We start from the raw sequence: 27333 nt of genomic DNA on the forward strand, positions 1-27333 counted from the left end.
TATAGGAGAACCGGAATAACCGACTCCCCTATGCGCGGAACATCCAAGGTGGCCACTCCCAGAGATTTTTCTAGAGTGTTAATATATATAGTAAAAAGAAGGGGGGCCAAAATACATCCTTGTCTTACGCCCCTCTTTGAGTTAAAGTGGCTAGTGCAACATCCCTCCCGAGGAACCCTAACTGACGCTAAGAGATACTGATGCAGCGCACCTAAAAAATTAACCAATGGTGGGTCAATACCTATTTCTCAAAAAATTGACCAAAGCTTAGAACGATTTACTAGATCAAACGCTGAGGAGAGATCCATAAAGCCCATATACAAGAGCCCATCTTTCGCCACCGTGTATTTACTTATAAGAAGGTGTAAGTTCAAGCATTGATCCAAAGTGTTCCTATGCTCTCTAAATCCATATTGGAGGTTAGAGAGGACCCCCCTGACAAACCTGTCATTCTCAGGACTTTTTTCCCAGATCCTTCTACACCTGCGGAATGAGCACTGCTCACTCTAGACATCAAAAGATGCCTTTAATTTTATCTGCAAAAGACTTAATCTGTCCGCAAGACAGATGAATTGTTTGCAGCGTATGGACAAGGTTGTCAGGGCACTGAGTCTCTGACTCACAGCAGAAGATGGATGGGATTGCAGACCATCTATCTAATTACTGAATCTCCTAACTAAGATTGTTACTCCTGGGGACACGCAAAGAATAACCTTGCGCCCCATTGTTCCGGGTTGAGACTCCTTCGGCCTTCAAGAGGACTGTCAGCTAACACCCCCCTCCTCTACCTGTCCTGAGAAAGACCCGTCGTGACCACCAACTGGGGCACCATAGGGTCAAAACGTCAACGCTTACGCTAGGTCCAGTACTACCAGGATTCTATACTACGGAAGATAAGAATCTCTGGATTGAAATCAGCTTCTGGTCTACACTACACTTCTATATTCAAACAACTATGATTACACTATATATATTGTACACCACTTGAGCACCGTGCACAATTGTCACCCCTACGCACTTTATATTCTTGTAAATAATTGATCTTGACAGTCTTCCATTGTATTGTATATATCATTGAATGAAGTAATTCTGATATAAATAACATCACCAAACCATCCATCTCAGTTCTTATTCATTAAGTGCCAAGATAGCTCAGTGCTTATTCTTTAAGTGTTGATTATTTGTTCATATGATGCGTGATCGAGAGCTTACTTTTAGATTGCATTTTGAGCATCCCCAACTAACGTTTGTTCTACCCGACAGAACCGTTTCTTGTTTAATTGTAACTTATCCAGGTTCTGAGGGACACAGGGTTACCCCTTTATACTTAATCACAGAATAGGATGCAACAGGTCTTGCAGATAGCGTAAGTGCTGTCAAAGGCTTGACCTAAAAAGGGGGACAAGACCAGTCCTCAAAATTACAGACCCATCTCCCTGTTATACAGCACAGCAAAAATGATGCTGTACCTTCCGTTGAACAGGCTAAAGGATTGGACCAGAGAGAGGAACATTTTGATAGCATCTCAATATGGTTTACAAAAAGGCAAAGGGACCATAGACCAATGCCTCAACTTGAGTTAGACCATAGCCAAATATACGATGATGAAGCCCAAGCAGATCTATATAGCATTTATGGACCTGTCGGCTGCTTTTGATTGTGTTACCCTCTCCAGGCTATGGATTATTATGGAAGAGATGGGCATCGAGGCAGCTATAATCAATTTTATTTGTCAGATGTATGTCCAAGCAACTACCTGTGCCCATTATGGTAGGGTTGTGAAATGCACAAGGTATTTCTTGATAAAACAGGGCATAAGACAGGGCTGCGTTATTGCCCCCTTTTTATTTTCAATCTATACGAATGGGGTGCAGCCCTGACTAGATCTACAAAGATGTACCCTTTTTCATTGCAGTGCCTCTCCCTAGACACATTTATGCAGATGATGCAGTACTATTTGCAAGAATTGGGGTGACACTATAAAAACTGATAGAGACAAGTTGTCGCTGACCCAACCCATCTACCCACTACTTAAGATTTATAACACAAAGTTTATTCCCTCTGTATCTGAGGCCACTAGCTTTGGCGCAGAATAAATTTGTACGAAATGTAATTAGTTTGCCATCTTGTACCCCTCTGAAGCCGGTCTTCTACGACCTAGGGTGTAGCAGACTGGCGGAGGTTGCCAAAATTCGTCCCATTGCTTATTGGCGCAGATTAGGGTCTACCCCTGAGCTAGTGAATTGTGCTGCCACTTTAAAAGATGTATGGGCGGCTGATACTTCATGCAAGATTAAGTGGTTGCAAAATATCAAAACAATGTTGATTGGTATGGGAGTTTAACACTTGTGGGATGACCCAGTGGGTCAACAATTCCCTTCAAAAAAAGAATTGAAAGGTCTATATAAGACCATGGTGGATAGGAATAGTTTACTTACCGCTGAGCCTATCTCCCTGACTGGTACATTTTTAGAGTTTAAACCTTACCCTCAGTATGAGCATTTTTGGGATATTATCACTAAGCCCAGGGACAGACGCCTATACTTCTAGTTTCGGACAGGGTCGCTACCGGTAAATGCATTCACATGCAAATGGCAGACAGGAAATGACAGCAAGTGTAAAGTGTGTCTAGAGGGTGAGGAGATGTATCTGTACATTTTATTTGTTTGCCCCACATACCAGGTACGACGGAGAAAATGGCTACAGCCATTATGCAGAGATATGGAGTAGAGCTATAGCCATGAGAATTTTATTAACCAGCACAGAAGTACCATGTGTAATAAATGAGGCTAGATTCTTAAGCTGGATGTGGCTAATTCGCGGAAAAAAATTGTAAAAACTAAAAAGGGCAAGAAACACCAATGGCTGTACAGGAAGATAACAGAAAAAGGAGTGGTTAGGTTATTATCTTGCTGTTAGCAGCCTAACGCATCAATGGTGTTCTGTCCCAGGCATCAGGATCTTTCTTCTTCTTCTCTTTATAAATATAGTGATTTAAGATATGCCATTGTATGAATTTATATATCCATGTTATTTAATTATTCCGAAATACCTGTGCTCATTAATGATTGTATTTCCCAAGATTTTAAATAGTTAGTAGAAGCAACTTCTACTGGAATTAAGTTTTATGTTTTTATACACTTATGAAATGTAATATCTTTTTAATAGAAGAATGTCTATTTTTCAACATACTTTATGTTGTATTATACTGTCACCGCTAATTTGTTGGGTTAATGTAATGTTTGACAATGTCTTTTATGATCTTTAGTGATCGCAATAAAGATGATATGATGATGATAGCGGCCTACTCAAAGTTTACAATCAGTCTGGACATTCGTTTTAATGAAACGTAATCCTTCGAATTAGTGACAGGAGCATGCCCCAACAGACATCCTGAGTTCCTTAAAGAGTCACCCAGACTGGCAGTGGTGGACACCTAAATTTACCTGGGGGTTTTGCTTGATAGAAAACAACCATGGTCAAACATGGTTGACAACACAGCTCTAGTTATGGAAAAACGTGTAAGGGCCAATTTTAGCTTTATTAAGAAGCTGGATACTTAGCCTATTGAGGCAATAAAAAAGGTGTATCCTGCAAAAACTATCTATACCGTGACATATGGAGGAGGGTGTGGGGGGTGGCAGCAATTGACCATTTACTAAAAATAGAGGATGGTTTTTATAAAACATTACTAGTCCCCCACATAACTACAAATTTGGAAGCTAGACACTGTTAACTTGACCAACAATATTATTAGAGACTGTTTAGCCCTAGACAATGTACATAGAATCGCTTGGCTGCAATATGTGAAATCTACGCTGGGAATTTAGGGTTTGGGAGATCTATATGTTAATCCATCTAGCTGTATGATTGTATCTAAAGCAAGAATCAAACAAATCTTTTGAGAGAAGACTGCAGGGGAGAGTGGAAAATCAAGTCATCAAAACCCTCAATAAGCCCCCTCTCCTCTCAGGTTGGCAAATCATACTTAGTATTTGTGTCAAATCCCCAACATAGTTGTATTTTAGTTAGGTTCGGTATGAATCTCATTCCTTTAATGATGAGTTTTCCAAAGTATGTATTCACTAAACGATTTGCCAGTTTGTCGGTAATGAAAGGTCAGCCCAGTCAGATTTGCACTTATTGTATTTTTTGCAGGTTTTACGATCTACAAAGGAAAAATGTTATTCTCCCTCTTTTGCGTAAATTCCATTTTAAACAATGTCGCCCTGGTCATCATTTTATTAAACAATTGATTAATCCCTTTGTGCGTCATGGTACGGCCTTGTTTCTCTGGTCTTCTCTGAATAGCAGTAGAGCCATGAAAGAATGACAGAGTGAAGGTCAAAATAAGGGGACTATTGATTATTTTGATGGCACAACGTACTTTACATTTTTATGATGACTGTTTTTCTTTAAATTTAGGATTTTAAATATGGATTTGAATTTTGTTTTTATCAGGTATCACATATTATATGTACATTTTTATTACTGTTCTTATCTTGTGTACTGTATATGCATTGGAAACATTGTGAAATAAAGAATTTTGACTGACTGACTGATGACTGGTGCACTTGGCAAATACAGAATCCTTTCCCTGCTTGAACTGCATTGTATCCTATGTGGTAACTTCCTATATAAGGTCTGCATTTGAACTTTCAGGACTTCTTTATAACATTTCTTTCAAATATTATATAACTGTTGAGTTTGTTTTAATTTGCTTCATATGAGCATGAGCTATATAATTCGATGTTATGAGACTGCTGTATTTGGAAACTCTTTGCTTTTGTGCTGCAGATGTGAGATGTTCAATTTTATTTCCTACCCCTATGAATATGGATGTGATTTTTGAAATTTTATTGGCTGAAATTACTCGGCTCTCCTTCCTGGTTCGAAACTACCTGTGCTTGCAGGTTGACTCGAAACAAAACAGCTGGAAAAAATTGCGCTGTCACGTTAAAGAAAAATGTGACCAGCATGCTCCATCATCCCGTCCCTAAAACATCTCCCCTTGTCACCTACACTTTCTGTTTGTTCCTTATAGACGGTAGGGTGGTATGTGAAATGACATGGTTGTTTCATTATTTGCTATTGACTATGGTATAAATCCTGTACTAAAACTACAGTAGTTGTTTAGTTGCTCACATTTGTAATCCGTCTGTTTGGTCATTTGTACAGGAGCAGTTACGGCTAAACAGCATTGTGTGTCAAACATTTGTATTTTGTTATTTATGGTCCATCGGCGGTAATTTGACTGAAAATGTCTGGGATGCCTTTGATACCTTTGTCAGGCAACAATTTGAAGATAATACTGACGCAAAGGTAAGCAATTCAAAGTTCTTAAACAATACTTAATTATGAATATACCAATTTTAGAAAAGCAGAAGTTACTACATAAAATGTTTAGAAGACTGACTCCTGTTATATAAAACTTTCAATTTGTGTCTCTATTCTCACTGGTGAACTAGGCAATAATTCATTTCAAGTAGGCAAGTAGGAGACAAGACTGCAGAGCATTCTGTGTTATTTACAGTGCATTTCTTCTCTGTGACCTTTTTTAACTTATTAAAACATTGAAAATGAATGACACATTGTTGCAAGAGGAATTCCACACGAAATCCAGGTAGTTGTTTTACTGCATGTTTATTGCAGCTACAATTAGTAATATAATTGGATCCCACGGTCAGCGAACACTCCTCATAGGCTGCTGCTCTAACCAACACCAAAGGCAGCATCAGCCGTGACATCCAGAAACATGAGAAAAATATATATAACACATTGAGTGCGTGACAAGGCTCCCACCATAACAAAAGATGCACAGCACATTCAAGGAATAACCCTCCATGAATGAACACAGAGTGTAGAGAACTCTGAGCAGAATGCCAAGCCAGAGGGAGCGCTCCCTCTCCACAGATGTTAGACCTCGCATCTTTGCGCATTATTTGCCCTGTTTTTTTGCCTTCTGACCTCCTATTTTGACAGTGTGCTGAACTTCGTTTTTGCTGGTTTTAGGAGTCTGTGGTACAAAAGGGGGTGGTGTTGGACGGAGCATCTGAACCAATCAAACACTCACACCCAGTCAACAGATCTGGGTTTAATCCATCACCGTTCTTTAGCCCACTCTGCCACCCCAGTTCAGACATGGCCATATGCAAATCAGTCTGACCCTGTGCCTCATGGGAACAGTCCAGCCCGAACTGCCAAGCCATGCCTTCCCTGGACCGGAAACAAGCTTCCGAGGACTGGTTTCTGGCATTTCAGCCGTCTTCAGCCCGGCTTGTGGCAAAGTGAGCAAGGGACTCACGTCTGAGCATACCCTGCCAACTTATGGTGAACAAAGTGGTACAAAAGGGGGTGGTGATGGACGGAGCATCTGAACCAATCAAACACTCATACCCAGTCAACAGATCTGGGTTTAATCCATCACCATTTTTTAGCCCACTCTGCCACCCCAGTTCAGACATGGCCATATGCAAATCAGTCTGACCCTGTGCCTCATGGGAACAGTCCAGCGCGAACTGCCAAGCCATGCCTTCCCTGGACCGGAAACAAGGAGTCTGGGCATTTTTCACTACTGACCAGTGCTAAAGTGCATGTGCTCTGTGTGTAAAATGCAAAGGCATTTGGTTTCTTCGTGGATGGCATATTTGATTTACTAATAAGTCCCTAGTACAGTGCATTACATGTGCCCAGGGCCTGTAAATCACATGCTACTAGTGGGTCTGCAACACAGATTGTACCACTCACATGAGCAGTCCTGTCTCAGGCCTGCCACTGCAGAGCCTGTGTGTGCATTTGAATTTTTTTTTTGTGTAAGATCCACCAAATCGATTATTTTTAAAGTTGGGTCTTCCCTGGTGCCAAAGACCAGTGAGTTTTCTTATCTGGGTTTGATGTTCGACTACTCTCTAAGTTGATTTCTCTTGGTTAACACGGAAAAATAGGATCTTGTCATAGCGAACGCCGCTGTATTTAATTTTGCCACTCGGTTAGGCAGTAGACCCACTGGTGCTCTCTTACAGATTTATAGAGCTAGGTTCACTTCTAAAGCAGTTTGCCGAAGTGAAATCTGGGGATACACTAATCATAAGGAGCTGCAAATTGTCGAAAACACTTTTCTGAGACGTTTTCTGTGCATCACACAAAGTACCCCGACTTTTCAGTGTCTGAGAATTGGGAGTGTCTTACCTAAGTGATATCATCACCTTTCAGCCACTCTCCCAATGGATAACTATCTGGACCAGGCCTGGGATCCAACTGCCCAACAAGATTATTAATTATTGCCTGGCCTTGGATCATTTCCTTGGTTTAAATATAGCAGGGATTGTTTTTTTTTACTTAGGTAGGGGTGATTTACGTAGGAATCCGGTCAATATCTGTAAGCAGGACCACAAATGGGTGAACGATTTTTTTTTTAAAAGGAGGCAGTTGAATAGGGAGCGGGATGCTTTAATGAAGTCTAGTGTTCGTCGATATGTCCTCCTGAAAACTGTGCCCTCTGAGCCTTACCTTTTGTGTGTTAAAAGTAGGAACTCAAGACTCATCTGTTCAATGCCCCCCTCTAACAGCTTGTTCAGGCCCGGATCCCTCACTCTTGCTGTCCAATCACTCACCGCGCCAGGATACCCCGTGGTAATTGAGCGCGCTATAAAAGTTTTAATAAACATAAACATAAACATAAACATAAACATGATCACTTTCTAATTACTAGTTTCTGGCTGGACCTATTTCCCTGCTTATTAGCCTACCCGCGTGGGAGAAATAGGGGTGTTAATCTTACGTCCTGCGACTGTGACAGTAAGTCTCTGCAGGACATGCTACATTTTATTATGTTTTGTAGCTTCTACAAATTACCCAGGAAACAATACACATACTCCACATACTGAAGTGGGCTAATTTTACACCGATTTGCCCTGCACTCATATACTTGCAAGTGCTTTCAAGCGATATCTTTCTTAACATTCTTGGCTTTTTAAAAGTTGCTGTTAGGCTGAGAAACAGCTGTGATTAAACCCCTGAAGGAAGTGACCCAACTAGGGCCACCAGGATCACTCTCGACCTCCTCTTGCCTTCCAAGAAATTAAGAGTCGTTGACGCAGTAGAGTAATGCAAGCAAAACTAGTTTTTCTACAAAGTACATTGCAGGGGAGTCCAGTCTGACCAGCCTCCTATGATAGCTGACAATGGACCGAATCTAACAAGCATAAAGTTTCATTATGTATGTTACGGAGCCCACAAAGACCCGCCTTCTATGGAAAAACACTGGTAGATGTCGTAATACAGTGGGGGTACAGAACATAAGTTTCGATTCCACAGCCTGGTACAAGCTATCTACTGCCCAAGGTTGTCTGGCTTATCCTCCCTGCTAGGCAGGTGGGAGAGGGCCTCTGCGCAGAGAGAAAGGCATGTGTTAATGTGCAAGATTAAACATCTGAGAAACGAAACTCACCAAGGACTATTTCTTGTGAATGATACAGTAACAGTTTTGATTGTAATACAAAATGGTGTCTAGGCAGAGAAAATGGTGGCACAGATGTCAACCTAACTTTCATAACATTTACCCTTGTTAATTGCGTATGCATCAAGCAAGAATGTATTATAAAATAGCTAAATAAATGCTAACAAAATACCAAGTAAAATGCGAGTAATATGGCAGTTATATCTTTCAATTCTAACAGACTCTCCTTTTAGCATTGTTTAGCTAAAACATCTTTATTCTTGCTATCAGATAGGGGTCTTTACAATTCTAGAACAGGAGACAATTTAGAAAAGCAGGCACTAACATGTCTAGTACGGATATATATATATATATATATATATATTGCATTCTGGGAGTTGGTGTTCCTATACACCCACGTGACCTCCAACAGGTGAGCCAACGCTCTTTAGGGAGGAGTCCAATGTCGACTCCAGCACTCGCAAAGCAGCCTTGATGGAATAATGCGGGACTTTGTGTTGGGGCGTTAGCACTGAGGAAGGCTTTTTAAGTCGAAATGCATTTGCTACTGCCAACAGATACTTCCGTGAAATAAAGTGGCTTTCAACGGACTCCCCTCTGGCCTCCGCGCTTTCTTTCTTCTGAGGGAAGTCGTTAGTTCATATTTTCGCGCCAAGCCAGGAGCGCGTAACGGATGGCCCTGCTGACAAGAAGACGCGAACCAGACTGGCATTGCGCTGCTTGCAGTGCAATTGGGGCTCAAGGGATCGGGAGGTTCGTTGTCCGCCAGAGTTACTGGAGAAGGAGTGCGGCAGGGGATACTTACTCCGTCAGGACGCTTTGTGCTTACACGGCTGTCCCCGCATAGCCAGATTCCGAGTGACTTGGTCCAGCAGCCCGAGGGGACCAGAGGAGGCACTTTGGGATGCGGAAGTCTCATCAACATGCCCCACCATACGAGGCTGCAAAGGACATTGGAACGGACATTGTTGGTTATTCTGCACCCATACCACCGACCCAGTTGCATGACCATATTGCATTCTGGGAGTTGGAGTTCCTATACACCCACGTGACCTCCAACAGGTGAGCCAACGCTCTTTAGGGAGGAGTCCAATGTCGACTGCAGCACTCGCAAAGCAGCCTTGATGGAATAATGCGGGACTTTGTGTTGGGGCGTTAGCACTGAGGAAGGCTTTTTAAGTCGAAATGCATTTGCTGCTGCCAACAGATACTTCCGTGAAATAAAGTGGCTTTCAACGGACTCCCCTCTGGCCTCCGTGTTTTCTTTCTTCTGAGGGAAGTGGTTAGTTCATATTTTCGCGCCAAGCCAGGAGCGCGTAACGGATGGCCCTGCTGACAAGAAGACACGAACCAGACTGGCATTGCGCTGCTTGCAGTGCAATTGGGGCTCGAGGGATCGAGAGGTTCGTTGTCCGCCAGAGTTACTGGAGACGGAGTGCGGCAGGGGATACTTACCCCATCAGGACGCTTTGTGCTTACACGGCTGTCCCCGCATAGCCAGATTCCGAGTGACTTGGTCCAGCAGCCCGAGGGGACCAGAGGAGGCACTTTGGGACGCGGAAGTCTCATCAACAAGCCCCACCATACGAGGCTGCAAAGGACATTGGAGCGGACATTGTTGGTTATTCTGCACCCATACCACCGACCCAGTTGCAAGACCATATTGCATTCTGGGAGTTGGAGTTCCTATACACCCACGTGACCTCCAACAGGTGAGCCAACGCTCTTTAGGGAGGAGTCCAATGTCGACTGCAGCACTCGCAAAGCAGCCTTGATGGAATAATGCGGGACTTTGTGTTGGGGCGTTAGCACTGAGGAAGGCTTTTTAAGTCGAAATGCATTTGCTGCTGCCAACAGATACTTCCGTGAAATAAAGTGGCTTTCAACGGACTCCCCTCTGGCCTCCGCGCTTTCTTTCTTCTGAGGGAAGTCGTTAGTTCATATTTTCGCGCCAAGCCAGGATCGCGTAACGGATGGCCCTGCTAACAAGAAGACACGAACCAGACTGGCATCGCGCTGCTTGCAGTGCAATTGGGGCTCGAGGGATCGAGAGGTTCGTTGTCCGCCAGAGTTACTGGAGAAGGAGTGCGGCAGGGGATACTTACCCCGTCAGGACGCTTTGTGCTTACACGGCTGTCCCCGCATAGCCAGATTCCGAGTGACTTGGTCCAGCAGCCCGAGGGGACCAGAGGAGGCACTTTGGGACGCAGAAGTCTCATCAACAAGCCCCACCATACGAGGCTGCAAAGGACATTGGAACGGACATTGTTGGTTATTCTGCACCCATACCACCGACCCAGTTGCATGACCATATTGCATTCTGGGAGTTGGAGTTCCTATACACCCACGTGACCTCCAACAGGTGAGCCAACGCTCTTTAGGGAGGAGTCCAATGTCGACTGCAGCACTCGCAGAGCAGCCTTGATGGAATAATGCGGGACTTTGTGTTGGGGCGTTAGCACTGAGGAAGGCTTTTTAATTCGAAATGCAAACTGCCAACAGATACTTCCGTGAAATAAAGTGGCTTTCAACGGACTGCCCTCTGGCCTCCGCGCTTTCTTTCTTCTGAGGGAAGTGGTTAGTTCATATTTTCGCAGCAAGCCAGGAGCGCGTAACGGATGGCCCTGCTGACAAGAAGACACGAACCAGACTGGCATCGCGCTGCTTGCAGTGCAATTGGGGCTCGAGGGATCGAGAGGTTCGTTGTCCGCCAGAGTTACTGGAGAAGGAGTGCGGCAGGGGATACTTACCCCGTCAGGACGCTTTGTGCTTACACGGCTGTCCCCGCATAGCCAGATTCCGAGTGACTTGGTCCAGCAGCCCGAGGGGACCAGAGGAGGCACTTTGGGACGCGGAAGTCTCATCAACAAGCCCCACCATACGAGGCTGCAAAGGACATTGGAGCGGACATTGTTGGTTATTCTGCACCCATACCACCGACCCAGTTGCAAGACCATATTGCATTCTGGGAGTTGGAGTTCCTATACACCCACGTGACCTCCAACAGGTGAGCCAACGCTCTTTAGGGAGGAGTCCAATGTCGACTGCAGCACTCGCAGAGCAGCCTTGATGGAATAATGCGGGACTTTGTGTTGGGGCATTAGCACTGAGGAAGGCTTTTTAAGTCAAAATGCATTTGCTGCTGCCAACAGATACTTCCGTGAAATAAAGTGGCTTTCAACGGACTCCCCTCTGGCCTCTGCGCTTTCTTTGTTCTCAGGGAAGTGGTTAGTTCATATATATTCAAACCAAACTACATCGTAAACCTACAGCAGGGAATACACTGCTGCATGCAGAGAGTCAACATCCTGCACACCTGATTCGTAGCATCCCTTATGGGGAAATGCTTCGAATTCGAAGAATTTGCAGCAATGAACTTGATTGCCGGATGGCACAATCCCTCTGTAGAGAACGTTTCTTGCAAAGAGGCTATAAACCAGCAATTATTGACAGTGCTATGGTTAGGGCCAACAAGATAGATAGAACCACACTCCTGGGCTCAGGAAGTGTTCGACCCATAATTCCAACAGCTAGGTCGGGGGAGGAGACAAGGCTAATAATGACTTACAACAGTCAACACAAAAGTATCTTCAGAATAGTCAAGGACAATTGGTTCCTGGTCTCCAGTGACCCAATCATTGGTTCTCAATTTTGCCCTCAGCCCAGCATTACCTACCGGAAGGCACGGGCTATGCAGGACAGTCTTGTGTCCAGCAGCCCCGAGGTAGCTCAAGCCTCATGGCTCAGTGGCAGCAAAGGTTTTTTGAGGTGCTCAAGTTGCAAAGCATGCAAACATGGCATTAGCAAAACAGAGGTGATGACTCCTCTTTCTCCCTTTCCCATTAAAATTAAACAGAAACTAAACTGTAAATCAGAGTTTGCTGTTTATGTCCTGGAATGCCCATGCGGGTTGAGGTATGTGGGAAGTACCCGACCGCATGTTCACAAGCGGATATTACAACATCTGCGAGCGATTACTCATGCAGACGCTACGTACCCGGTAGCCAGGCACTTTGAAAGCCAACATGGAAAGGATGCTTCCCTACTGAAATATTTTGTGATAGATTGTGTTCCTCCCCAAAGGAGAGGTGGTGATCGGGAGTCTCTGTTGCGAAAATTGGAGACCCGATATATAATCCTATTAGACACCAAGGCACCACAGGGTCTCAACATTGGGGAGGACTGCCACACCTATCTTTAGGTTCTAATGTCCAGTTGATGCCAGTGACATGGTTTTGCGCATCTCTTTTATGTCCACTCTGTCAGTTTGTATATATGAAGTTTTAACCTGTATTACTGTAATGTGACTTACTATATGAAATTGCTCTGATGTATATTAACTGTTTCCCTATTCATCTCCATGACCTTTATTTTAATTCACCAATCAAATTTAGCACTAACAGTGGGAGCACTCTATTCCATCACTGTGTTTTAGTAAAATGCGTATTTTGCACATGTGTATTCTCCAACAATAGGCTTGTGGGAGTACTAGCCCACTTGGGCTCTATCACATTGTATTTAATTAGGAGTCCTTGACAAACGGAACCTCAATTTTCATTGTGTTTTGTACAGAGTTTTGGTGATTTTAATGGTTATATTTTTAACATATATATGACTATTTATTGGTTTTAACTTTTACCGTATTTTAAAAGTTAATTTTGCCGTTGCCATGTAGACTCTTGTTAGCAGTATTTGGATGGTAGTGCAGATGTGTGATAACTATGCTCACCATACATCGCTAATGACTTGCAGCAACTATTATGGTATATACTTGTGCTAATTTGGACATTTATGTCGTTATGCAACATTCTAAACGCTTGGGAACTATGATAGTATTCTGTTTGTTTCCATTAACACGTGATGGCACTTTGCACTTTAAATAGGTGATCAGCCCTCTTGACGCTTGTCATGTGATCAAGGCTATCTCTAGCCGAAACGCGTCATGGCGGACTGGTGCTGGGCTAGCACTCAATAAAGATATTTGCACTTTCTTTGGGTCTCGCTGCTCTTGTTTGGTTCGACGGCGACTGCTGCTGCTGTTGCTGATCATTTCGACTTGAAAGCACCACGTACCTTATATATATATATATATATACATATATATTCACTGAAAAAACATTTTCAGACGTTATAGTTAGGAATTAGCATTTAAAAAACCTTAGAAATTCACAGAAAAAACAATAGGTTTTAGGGACGTTATAGTTAGTTGGACATTTCACTCATGAAAAAAATAGAAATTCCACTGTTATAGTTAGTTGAGCTAACTATAACGTGCGCCCCCGCAATGCACTGCTGTTGAAGTCACATATTACAACATTCATGACATGATCAGTGACATCACTGATGACATCTCAAATGACATCACTGATGACATCACTGATGACATTATCCATTGACTGTGTGTTTCTGTAAAGTTTAAATATGTTTTATATACATATTGGCCAAGGTGTATTGAAGAATGACTGGGTGTATAAGTGTCTGGATGGAGGATTTAGTAGATGCGTGACTGACTGTATAAGTGAGTGAATAAATGTGTCTTAGTGAATCAATGGGTTAGTGACTAAACTGTGTGAATGTCTGTATCAATCTGGCTATTGCTGTGTAAGTTGCTGCATTGGTTGGTGAGTAGCTACATGAGTGTCTATATGGGTTATTGATTGGTTGCCTGAGTATTTCTATGGGTGCCTCAGTGTGTGTGTGGGTGGGTGGGAGGTGTGTGACTCTGTGCATAGATGTGTGAGTTCTTTATTTACTGGGTGTGTGGGTTCAAAAGTTCATGTGAAAACAGCTGTAAGGGTGGTTGAGTGTTTGTATGGGTGTGTTGGTGAGTGAATGAATATCTCACTGCAACATGTCCAAGTAACTAAATATGTAAAACACAGTGCAGGTGAGAGTTGGAGTATATAAATGACTATACATGAGAGACAGTGATTCTTAGAGTGGCTGTATGGATGACTGTGTACTTGTATCAGTGATTGCATAAGAGAGTAAGTATATGTTAGTATCTGTATGAATAAGTGAGGTTGTCTGTGTATAACAGTATATGTGAGTAAATAGAAGTGTTTTTGATTCTTTGCATGAGTGACTAGATGTGTGAGTAACTCTGGATGAGTGGTGGTGTGTGAGTGTTTGAGTAGGTGTATGAGTGCCTATAATAGTGTTGTATTGATGAGTCACTGCATGTATGAGTGACTGTATGGGTGAATGAGTGGATTTGTGTGTAGACCTAGAAATCAGTGAGTGCGTACGTAGTAACTGGTATTGGTGTCTCTATTATTCTGTAAAAGGTAGTCTATATTTTAGAGTGGGTGTATCAAAAGTTTTATTGAGGTGTGAGGAGGTTCATCAGATTTTCACGTGGTTGATGTCATCAGTGATGTCATTTGAGATGTCATCTCAAAAGCTCCCCCCTTCAGGTGCTGGAGGGGGGAGCTTCTTGTAGCCCAATGATTTCTGAAGTGCAGAGCCAACAAGCCTTGGCAACAACAAGTTAACTCCGTGCACAGGGGTTCGGTCACAGCAGCCCCGACGAGGGATTCTGCTCTCCAAATTGCAGGGAAGACAGGTCAGGCCTCTAGGGAGTCACAGAACCACAACCTGTGCTGCTGAGCCTCGGGATGTCTGTGGGACATCAGGAGCAACAGACTGGTCAGCTTCATTGCCGTGCCTGTAGATGTAGGGGAGGGACTCCTTTACTCCAAGTGAGATTCCTTCTGATAGATACATCTGCCTTGTGGATTCCTCACCTTGTGAATATCCCCCTTGCGTCAGCAACGTTCGGAATTTTTCTTCGTAGCACGCCGGCGTGGACGACATCATAGGAACGCGGCATCGCGCGCTACTCCGTCTGACGTCACCGACCCCTTATTAGGCCTACGTCGGCGTGATGACATCAGTTCCCTTTTTTCCATGTCGTCGACGCTAACAGTTTCAGGGATCTTCTGTAGTTACAGATAGAGACTTTGTTGCTTTTTGTCTGTTACTGTTTCTGTTCTTCGTCGAAGATGTCGTCGCAGAAAACGGGATTCAAGCAGTGTGGCTCGTGTGCCCGGATGATGTCGATTACCGATCCACACGAAGATTGCTTATGGTGTTTGGGGTCGGATCATGACGTCAAGGGCTGTCGATCCTGCTCTAAGATGAATCCGAAAGCTCTACGAGAACGAGAGGCTAAACTTCTATTAGCCAAAATTAAAGGTAAAGAAGCCGGCAGATCTTCGAGATCAAGATCAAGTCATTCCAGATCGAGACCGAAGTCAAGATCGAAGTCGCGATCGAGGTCGCGATCGAAGTCACGAATGAGGTCGTGATCGAGGTCGAGAGCCAGATCGGAGTCGGGGTCGAAGTCAGCTTCTGGACATGCTTCTGGTTCTTCGAAGAAAAAACATAAGAGGAAGAAGCATAGTTCTCACCATAATTCAGAGTCATCGGACTCGAAGAAAAGGTCTTCTCGGAAGCATCACAAAGATTTTGTGTCTCCATCTCCTGCTGGTGGAACCACGCCGATGCGATCTCGAGAACATACACCGGAGCCGGAGCTGGATCCGAATCCGGCTTCGGTCCAATCTTCGGAGCATGAGGAGGTCGTGGAGGTTCCTCAATCACCGACTCCGGAGGATGACCTGGAAGGTCAAAAGGATCAGAAGGAACTGAATCCGGAGCAGCCTCCTGCGAATCCATCAATGGGTTCATACCCTTTCTTTCCTGGTCCTGGTCAGGACCCTTCGCATTTGCTAAATGCTTTGTATGGAGTATATGCGAGGGCAATGTACCCCACTGGAGCACCTGCGGGTCCTATGGGTCCTTTGTCTTTTAAGTTGGGTGTCCCTCAAGCTTATGCACCGGCGCCCTTTCTGCCTTTTATGCCGATTCCATATCCTTCTTGGATCGGTACGGCGCCGACTCCGCGCACGGCTTCGCCGACTCCGGAGCGACCTCGAGGTTTGGATCGAGGCTCGACGCCTGTTCCTGTTTCTCAGCCTCCTGTTGTTCCAGCTCCTTGTTCGACGCCGGCTCTGACTCCATCGGAGTCGTTACCGGATCTGTCGACTTCGATCCGTCTGGAGTGGTCGAGGTGTAGAGCCCAACGTCTCTTGGAGGAGAAAGGTTATGGAGAACCTGAAGTGGAGGAAGGCGAACTTCAGGAACATGAGGATTACTTTGAGAATCTTCATAGTGCAAGCAGTCTTGAACTTTCTCCGGAATGGGGTTTACCTGTGGTTTCGGATGCGCCCTCTAGGGATGTAGTACCATACCATGTGGTAATCAGAAAGGCTGCTGAGTTGTTGAACTTAACTTTACCAACAGTTGAGTTCAAATCTAATATCCTTACAGAAGTTTTACATTCGCCTTCTTCAGTCATTGAGCCGACTCTACCATACACTGAAGCTCTGACCGAGCCAATTCTGGAAGTTTGGAAAAAGCCTTTGTCTGCACCTGCGGTGTCTAGATCGGTGGCGAGACGTTATAGGGTGGCTCCTGGAGATCCTGAGTTCTTGTCATCTCACCCTTCGCCGGAGAGTCTGGTGGTACAGGCCGCTTGTGCGAATAGATCAGCAGGCTCTTTTCCCCAAGTTCCTATAGGGATAAAGACTCCAAAAGGTTGGATCAAGCAGCTAAGAAGGTTTTCTCCTCAGGTAGCATGGTTTTAAAATCAATAAATGCTACTTGTTTGCTTGGAAGGTATGTGCATGCCTTAATGGACTCAGTCAAGCAATTGTCAGCTAAGCTTCCGGAGGAAGACAGAAAAAACTTTAATGAAGTTGTTTCGGACACTCAGGCGGCAGCCCGCCAAGTTATTCAGAGTGGCATGGACACAGCAGACTCTGTGGCTAGAGTGATGGGTTCTTCAGTGGCTACCAGAAGAGCTGCTTGGTTAAAATCCTCAGAGTTTTCCACTGATGTACAGGCTACTCTTTTGGATTTACCTTTTGACGGGGTTGGCCTCTTTGGAAAGAAAGCGGATGCAGCTTTAGAGAGGTTCAAAGATAGCCAGGTGACGGCTAGGTCTTTGGCTTTACAAACGAAAGGCACGGCCTCCAGGAAGTTCAAGGGCTTTGGCAGGTCCTCCTTTCGGACCTTCAGACAAGGCCAGCAGCAACAGCAGCAGCAGAACCCTCTGTAAAAGTCTTATAGAGGTAGACAGAAGGGTCGTGGACGTGGACGTCAGGCCTCTTGCTCCTCTACTTCCTCCTCTAATACCCACCCCCCACCTACAACAGCAAAGCAGCCCTAGATCCGCCATTCCGGATCATGCGGGTCCGGTGGGGGGTCGGCTTACTCATTTTCTACGGGATTGGGAATCGGTTACAACAGATCTTTGGGCTCTCAATCTCGTAGAAAATGGGTATGCTCTTCCTTTCCAGGAGTTCCCTCCCAATTACCCTCCTTGCTGTCCGAAGCAGTACCTGAATTATCCTGATTCCGTGGGAGCGGATGACCAAGTCTTCTGTGCTGAATATTTTCCAAATTCCCAAACACCCCTGCACCCGGATTTCTCCAAGCCCAGGAATGGAAGGGAAAGGGGAAGTGAATAACTAACAACAAAAAGAGAGACTTCCACACTGGTGTCTTCTTCGCGATCTCTAATTTCGAGAAGCTGGTCACACCTGAAACAATTAACAGATAATTACTACAGTTCCAATAACACTTGGTAATTCTACTCTCTCTCTCTGTTCCTTCTCTAAATACCTGTTACAATGTGGAAATTGCCTCTCTCTTGTATATGAGTTCTGATACAATGTTTATCTTGCTGAATTGTTGAACTCAAGTTGTTGTTAGTGACTTATGAGAAATTGTGTCTTGTAAAGGTGGTAAAAAACAGTATTATCATATGCATACAATAAATACTCCAATTTACTAGTAGAAGTTCCTGGACGTATCTTGTCTTGTAGGAGAACAATGAACCCTCCAAGAACTGCCTTTTAATGACTGCCTTGATAGTATAGACTTTTTGGAACGAGTCTTATTTGAGCTGCGCTTACTCCCTCAGGAAATGATAGTCTCTGCCAAACAGTTGATAATTCGAGAATAGCGCTGGACTGACAACGCACTGCAAAGTCTGTTTAAATGAAGAATAGAAACTCCTTACCGCTCAAGTTCTGAATCCGAGCGGAACGAATTACTTGCCACAGAGATATCCGTTGCAACACTCTGCCTCAGGAATCCCCACCAGCACCACAGGAATACAGAATGAGGTGCGGCGGCAGGAAAAGACGGAACTGGGAATTACGGACTTGGGACAACTCAAATTTCCCTCAAAAGACCTACGAGGAATTTCGAAGGATACTCGACTGGAATGCAGGTGTTAACTATGGCGAACTTGGGGACTATGACTGAAGCAAAAAAACGGGACGTCCAGCTGCCGGGAAATAACAGTTGAAGTGCGCCACATAGAACGCGCTGGCGAAGGAAATGGCGGACAGAACGAGGAACACTAGAACGCTAACTTAATCTCCATAGTGGCACAATCAGGAAGCGTGAGCCTGTTTCTGGATGGAACCCCAGATTGGAAACTGCTGTACAGGGTTACCTCGAACCTTCAAAATAGGAGAGGAGGGGAGCCTAGTAGCGGAACCTGGCATGGACCTGACAGTACCCCCCACCAAAGCCCCCTCCTTAGGCTTCAGAGGATGTATCTTATGGAATTCTGTGACCAATCTTGGAGCATGAACATTACTACTAGGTTCCCAAGACCTTTCCTCAGGACCATAACCTTTCCAGTCCACTAAATAGAAGACTTTACCTCTTCTCAGCTTAGAGTCCAAAATTCTCTTGACCTCAAATTCTTCAGAGCTCTGCACAGGAATTGGGGCTGGGGGTTTAACACGTCTGAAGTTTGGAGGGTTTCTTTTAATTAACGAGACATGGAAAGTTGGGTGGATCTTCAGTGACTTAGGGAGCGCTACTCTAACACTCACGGGATTCACCATCCGAACCACTGCATAAGGACCCACAAATCTCGGTTGAAACTTCCGATTCCCCCTCTACCGCATGTGTCGAGTGGAAATCCAAACCTCTTCCCCAGGCTCATAAATAGGACTTACTCTTCGCTTCTTGTCGGTCTGAACCTTGTAAGCCCCCTTTGCCTTACTGAGATTAGAAGAAGCTTTCAGATAAGATCTTTGTAAATCTTGAATCACCTCCTCAGCCGCAGGAACCTCAACCTCCTCCCGCCCCACCAACATATTGGGATGACGACCTGAATTCAAATAGAACGGGGAGTACCCAGTAGCTGAATGGACTGAATTGTTATAAGCAAACTCTGCTGTGCTCAACAAAGAAGGCCATTCCCCTTCCTGATCCATTAAATACATCCGAAGATATTGTTCCAAATCCTGATTTACCCGTTCCGTCTGTCCATCTGTCTCCGGATGGTAACTGGTGGACAAACGAGAGTCTACCCCCAAACCTTTTAGGAAGGACTTCCAAAATCGAGAAATAAATTGTGGTCCTCGATCTGAAATAACCACTTTAGGGATCCCATGCAACTTGACAATGTGTTCCACAAACAGTGTGGCCAACTGGGACGCTGTGGGTAGGGTCCTCAAAGGAATAAAGTGACTCATCTTAGAGAATTGATCCACTACCACCCAGATCACTGAATAACCCTGACTAGAGGGCAAATCAACAATGAAATCCATAGATATAGTGTGCCAGGGAGATGGGGCTACTGGTAAAGGCATAAGGAGACCCTGCGGGGATTGTCTCAAACTCTTACCCTTAACACACGGTTCACAAGTGGCGATGTACTGCCTCACCTGAGTGTCCATGCCTGGCCAAATGAAGGTTCTCTTGATCAATTCCAACGTCTTTTTGGGACCCTTATGGCCAGCCAACTGATGATCATGGAACTGCTGAATGACTTCTTTTTGAAGATTTTCACTGGGGACAAACATCTTTCCTAGTAGGAATGGCTTCCCATCCCGGACGTTTCGATCCGGACCTTCCGTTTCCCAATTAGAAATTTCAATCTTAGTGAATTCTTCTCTAATCCGATTCTCCAATTTATCCTCAACTGCCATGGCCACAATCTTTTCTTCCGGAATGATAAATCCCTCCACCTTGGCATCACCTTCTTCTCCCATACTCAAACGTGAAAGGGCATCTGCTTTTCCGTTTGCAGAACCTGGTTTATAGGTCAAAACAAAGTCATAGTCTGCAAAAAAGAGTGACCACCGCAATTGTCTAGGAGTTAGAGTTCGAGCAGACTTTAAAAATTGCAGATTCCGATGATCTGTAAAGACAGTGATCACATGCCTCGCACCAAACAAGTAATGTCTCCACACCTTGAAAGCCTCTTTAACAGCCAGGAGTTCCTTATCCGCAATTGAATAATTGATCTCGGCAGGAGATAGTTTACGGGAATGATAAGCCACTGGATGGAGTTGACCGGTGTTTTTCTGACGTTGAGACAAAATACCTCCAATTGCCAAATTTGATGCATCAGCTTCAATAAAGAACGGTTCCTTCAAATTGGGGTGTTGCAGAACAGGAGCGGTGACAAATGCTTCCATTAATCGCTGAAAGGCCTCCTCCGATTCTCGTTCCCAGATGAATCGTACATTCTTTTTAAGCAAACGAGTAATAGGACTCACCATTTCAGAGAAATTCTGAATGAATCGCCGATAAAAGTTGGCGAATCCCAAAAAGCTCTGTATCTCCTTCACAGACCTAGGAGCTGGCCAAGATTTGATTGCCTGAAGCTTAGAGTCATCCATAGATACTCCCTCTGGAGACAGAATGAAACCCAAAAACTCCACACTAGAGGAATGAAATACACACTTTTCCAGCTTGACGAACAGATGATTCTCCAACAGCCGCTCCAGAATAGCTCGTACATGGCAAACATGTTCCTCCAGACTGTTTGAATATATGAGAATATCATCAATGTAAACCACGGCAAATCGGTCCAAGTACTCACGAAGCACATCGTTCACAAAGTGCTGAAAAGCGGCCGGGGCATTGCATAGCCCAAAAGGCATCACTTGGTATTCGAACAACCCCAGTCTAGTTCGGAATGCCGTCTTCCACTCCTCATCCTCAGCCATACGCACCAAATGGTAGGCCCCACGTAAATCCAATTTGGTATACACGCAAGCATCCTTAACCTGATCGAGGAATTCAGAAATGAGGGGTAGTGGATAACGATTTTTCTTTGTGACTAAATTCAAGGCTCGATAATCAATGCAGGTTCTCAAAGTTCCATCCTTCTTAGGGATGAAAAACAAAGGCGATGACACGGGGGATTGTGAAGCTCGAATGAAACCGCTGGCTAAATTTTGTTCGATGTAATCCTTCAGATGGATGTTCTCTGGTTCCGATAGAGCATAGATTCGGCTGCACGGTAAAGAAGCTCCTGGTTCTAATTCAATCCGACAATCATATTCACGATGAGGTGGCAATTTTCGAGCTTCTTTCTCATTGAAAACTTCCTTCAGATCTTGATATTCCTCTGGAATGACGGGGACTTCCAGAGCACAAATCATCTGAACTTGATTGGCCAAATTCAATGACATGGTGGAACTTGAGGTCTCTGGAATTGACTGAAAACAGTGCTCACCACAAAAATCTGAGTTCATTTCCACTGTGCGTCTTGACCAATCAATCTGTGGATTATGCTCGGTGAGCCAAGGCAAACCAAGTATGAGCTGAAACTGGGGAGCATCGATGAGATTAAATCGGATGTAACTCCGATGTTCCCCTGGACCCAATACTGTTATCACTTCTGTATCATAGGCTATTGGCCCGGAAGACAAATTGGTGCCGTCTACAGCCCGAACTGGTTCTGGTCTTAGCTTCTTTTCAAAATGAATTCCAATAGATTTGGCAAATTGGTTGTCACAAAAGTTCCCGGTAGCCCCCGAATCCACCAACACTGAAACTTCTTCCACATGAGTTTTCCCGAATAGAATCTTACTTGACAAAATCAAATGCGGGGCTGCCGACTGTAGAGTATTAGCCAAAGACTGTGGCTTTGGAGTTGTCTCTTCACTCGCTCCCACCAGTGCAACTCCGTCTACTGGTGGAGCCGGTCTTTTACCCACGAGCTGTTCTTTGGTTTCTTTGGACATTCTTTGACAAAATGGCCCGACTGACCACAATACATGCACAGCCTGCCCAGACTTCTCTTTTCTCTCTCCTCCTTAGTAAGAGGACCTCGGATCGTTCCCACTTGCATGGGTTCTTCAATGGAATGACTTTGGCCCTCTTGGTTCTTGACAAACTCTGACCTGGCTCGGTCAAATCGCGGTGGAAGAGTTCGAACATCCCTCCGACGTTCATTACGTCTTTCCGCCTGCCTCTGATCTATCTGCAAGACAAGGTCAATCAGTTCAGATACATCGGTTGGTCTCCTTGAAATCTGGGCCAATCCATCCTTTAATTCATTCTTTAGACCTCTGTAAAAAATTGCCGCCCTCTTTGATTCCGGCCAACTTGTTTCAACGATCAATTTGTTAAATTGGGCCAAATACGCCACCAGATCTCGATTTCCTTGCTTTAGTTCTAATAGCTCATTGTCTGTGGTTTGTGAAATAGTTCTTCGATCAAAGATACGCAAAAACTCAGCCTTGAAGTCTTCAAATTTGTACAACACTGGATCATTACAAGCCACCAGTGGCAATGACCACGCTGCTGCATCGCCACTCAGGTAGGACAGCACAAACGCCACTTTAGACTGATCCTCTTTAAACAAAATGGGCTTGCAAAGGAAATGCAAAGAGCACTGTGTAAGAAAAATCTGTGCCTTGTGGGGATCTCCCTGAAATCTCTCGGGGGGGGGCAGTGGAATGGTAGGGGACATAGCATGGACCTGTGTAGTAAGCTCTGAAGAAGAAGAGGAAGAGGGCGCAAAAGCTGATGACTTAATACTCCCAAAATTAGGACGTGGGCTTTCTGAAAGCTCTTCAATTCTCTGACGCAGATAACTAGCCTCCTGATTAGATTTCCTCACCTCCTCTCTAGTTTCACTTAACTGTTTCTGTAACCCCTCTAACACTGAAGCCAAGGCCTTCACATCTAACCCTTCAGCCATCACGCCCAGACGGAAGGTAATTTAAGGCACTTCAATCTGTCAGAAGCAGTACCTGAATTATCCTGATTCCGTGGGAGCGGATGACCAAGTCTTCTGTGCTGAATATTTTCCAAATTCCCAAACACCCCTGCGCCCGGATTTCTCCAAGCCCAGGAATGGAAGGGAAAGGGGAAGTGGATAACTAACAACAAAAAGAGAGACTTCCACACTGGTGTCTTCTTCGCGATCTCTAATTTCGAGAAGCTGGTCACACCTGAAACAATTAACAGATAATTACTACAATTCCAATAACACTTGGTAATTCTACTCTCTCTCTCTGTTCCTTCTCTAAATACCTGTTACAATGTGGAAATTGCCTCTCTCTTGTATATGAGTTCTGATACAATGTTTATCTTGCTGAATTGTTGAACTCAAGTTGTTGTTAGTGACTTATGAGAAATTGCGTCTTGTAAAGGTGGTAAAAAACAGTATTATCATATGCATACAATAAATACTCCAATTTACTAGTAGAAGTTCCTGGACGTATCTTGTCTAGGAGAACAATGAACCCTCCAAGAACTGCCTTTTAATGACTGCCTTGATAGTATAGACTTTTTGGAACGAGTCTTATTTGAGCTGCGCTTACTCCCTCAGGAAATGATAGTCTCTGCCAAACAGTTGATAATTCGAGAATAGCGCTGGACTGACAACGCACTGCAAAGTCTGTTTAAATGAAGAATAGAAACTCCTTACCGCTCAAGTTCTGAATCGGAGCGGAACGAGTTACTTGCCACAGAGATATCCGCTGCAACACTCTGCCTCAGGAATCCCCATCCCCACCAGCACCACAGGAATACAGAATGAGGTGCGGCGGCAGGAAAAGACGGAACTGGGAATTACGGACTTGGGACACTCAAATTTCCCTCAAAAGACCTACGAGGAATTTCGAAGGATACTCGACTGGAATGCAGGTGTTAACTATGGCGAACTTGGGGACTATGACTGAAGCAAAAAAACGGGACGTCCAGCTGCCGGGAAATAACAGTTGTAGTGCGCCACATAGAACGCGCTGGCGAAGTAAATGGCGGACAGAACGAGGAACACTAGAACGCTGACCCAATCTCCATAGTGGCACAATCAGGAAGCGTGAGCCTGTTTCTGGATGGAACCCCAGATTGGAAACTGCTGTACAGGGTTACCTCGAACCTTCAAAATAGGAGAGATGGGGAGCCTAGTAGCGGAACCTGGCATGGACCTGACACTTGCCAAGGTTATTGTTCGGAGGACCACCTGCTTCTCCTGCAGGAAGAAGTCCTGGCACTGTTCAGAAAGGGTGCGATAGAGGTGGTTCCGGAGCAGGAGAGGGGTCAGGGATGCTACTCCCGGTATTTCCTGATCCCCAAGAAGGATGGCAGGCTTCGGCCAATCCTGGATCTCAGGATCTTGAACTTGTATCTGAAACAAGAAAAGTTCAAGGTGCTCACTCTTGTGCAGGTTCTTCAAGCGCTGTTGGAAGAAGACTGGATGGTGTCGATCGACTTGCAGGATGCTTATTTCCACATCCCCATCCTGAAGTCGCACAGGAAGTATCTCCGTTTTACGGTGGGTTCGCAACACTACCATTTTGCGGTCCTTCCGTTTGGACTTACTACTGCGCCTCGAGTTTTCACCAAGATGATGGCAGTGGTGGCGGCACATCTCAGAAGGTCGGGAATACCTGTATTTCCGTATCTGGATGACTGGCTCATCAAAGCAGAGTCGCCAGAGAAGGTGCTCCTTCATCTGCAAGAGACAACTCAGTTGTTGCACAGGTTGGGTTTTTCGATAAATGTACCCAAGTCTCACCTAATGCCCTCCCAGCGCAACCTGTTCATAGGTGCGGTACTGGACACTACTGCGTGTCGTGCATTCCCTCCACCTCAAAGGATTCGCGACATACAGGAGATGATTCCTTTATTTTTCAATGGAGCGGTTGTTCCAGTCCTGAAGGTCCTTCGTCTGCTCGGTCTGATGGCTTCTTGCATTCTGTTGGTCAACCATGCACGCTGGCACATGAGGGCACTCCAGTGGTGCCTCTGCAGGCAGTGGTATCAGCACAACGGAGATCTCAGGGAGTCAGTGAGGATCTCCAGAGAAGCTGCAGTGGATCTATCTTGGTGGGGCATAGAAGGCAATCTGTCACAAGGAAAGCCTTTTCCACTACATCCATCGGTGGCCACAGTGATAACGGATGCATCCACTCTAGGGTGGGGTGCTCATCTGGGGGATCTGGAGGTCAAAGGTCTTTGGTCTCCAGAGGAAAGGTTGCTTCACATCAACCTTCTAGAGTTGCGGGCGATACGTTTGGCGCTCAAGGCCTTCCTCCCTTCCCTTCGCGGTCGGTCGGTTCAAGTCCTGACGGACAACACGACCGCGATGTGGTATATCAAGAAGCAGGGAGGAGTAGGGTCGCTGTGTCTCTGCAAAGAGGCTCTGCGTCTCTGGTCCTGGGTTCAGGACCATCAGATTTGTCTGATGGCAAATCTTCTGTCCGGAGCTCTGAACGTGCGTGCAGACGTCCTCAGTCGGCAGTTCTCTGCCGACCACGAGTGGAGGCTCCATCCGGAGGTTGTTCATGACATCTTTCAGATGTGGGGGACTCCTCAGTTGGACCTGTTCGCCATTCGCGAGAATGCTCACTGCCTGTCATTCTGCAGTCTCCAGTATCCGATGCAAGGAGCGCTCGGGGACGCGTTGCAGTTGAGTTGGGACTCGCATCTCCTGTACGCGTTTCCTCCCATACCCTTGATTCCTCGGGTTCTGAGGAAGATTCGCCAGGACCGGGCCCAAGTCATATTGGTCGCCCCGGATTGGCCAAGAAGGGTGTGGTACACGGACCTACTCCACCTCTCCTCTCACCCGCCGCTCCGTCTCCCTCTCAGGGCAGACCTCCTCTCTCAGATGGAGGGGCAGGTTCTACACCCCCACCTCCAGACATTACACCTTCATGCCTGGAGATTGAATGGGGCAACCTGAATTCTTTTTCTCTCCCTCACGATGTGGTGGATGTCATTCTTTCGGCCAGGCGTTGAGGTGCCGGGTTTTTAGGAACCCGGTGGTGCCAGGGGGTAGCACCCGAGGACCTCTGAGTTCTCCCTTGTTCCGGACCACAGAAACACGGAGTCTTCTAGTTACCGTCAAAGATCAAGTTTTATTGGTAGCTACCAAGTAACACGTGTCCCAGAAGTACACCACACGGAGTGTAGGTTCTCGGGAGACTGTTCGTTTTTACAGAACCAGCCGTCTCCTTATATACAAAAATAATAGCTGCAAGCAAGAATTCCTGAGTTTATGATATGGCTATACACATATTTCTACAATAATACAAAGAGCAGAGTCATGTAAGCAAGCCCATATTTTAGATGTCCAGTTTGTTGATAGATTACCCAGTTAGGCCTGGAACTCCCATCAGATATCGATGAAACCTTAATAAAGGAAGGTACAACCCAGTCATAAAACTGGCCATAAACAAGGAATGTGGACAGGTGCATGTTTGCAGAAAGCATGGTCTGTATGTCGTGAATGGTTCGTGGAATGTTATGTATTGATGCTATCGTATTCGGCCACTGGGCGAGGAGCTGCCCAAACAGGTTTGGCCGAAGGCAATGGAGTCAGTTGGGACAGGTCAGGGGGAAGTCACGAAAAGGTGGACGTGTCCCTCTTGATCAAGCTCGACCTTTAATTGACTTAACATGAGGGCAAGATGCAAGATGGATGCCGTTCACAAAATGGAGTTTAAGGGATGGGGACGGAAACTACGATTTTGGGGCGTTGGCAACCCTCGATTGTGACGCAAATACATAGGAATGATGTCCTAATTATT

The 27333-nt window shown here is 45.2% G+C and overlaps 1 protein-coding gene across 1 annotated transcript in view; it reads left to right on the forward strand.

Annotated features, from left to right (window-relative positions):
- Positions 1 to 27333, forward strand: part of LOC144820261 (dynein axonemal heavy chain 6-like) — a 1187310-nt gene that overhangs the window by 1104191 nt on the left and 55786 nt on the right. The window contains exon 37 of the mRNA XM_078677850.1: positions 5179 to 5322. Coding sequence (XP_078533976.1) covers positions 5179 to 5322 — 144 coding nt within the window. The remainder of the gene's footprint in view (positions 1 to 5178; positions 5323 to 27333) is intronic.

Source organism: Lissotriton helveticus, chromosome 2_1 (genome assembly GCF_964261635.1).
Source record: "Lissotriton helveticus chromosome 2_1, aLisHel1.1, whole genome shotgun sequence".
Lineage (NCBI taxonomy): Eukaryota > Metazoa > Chordata > Amphibia > Caudata > Salamandridae > Lissotriton > Lissotriton helveticus.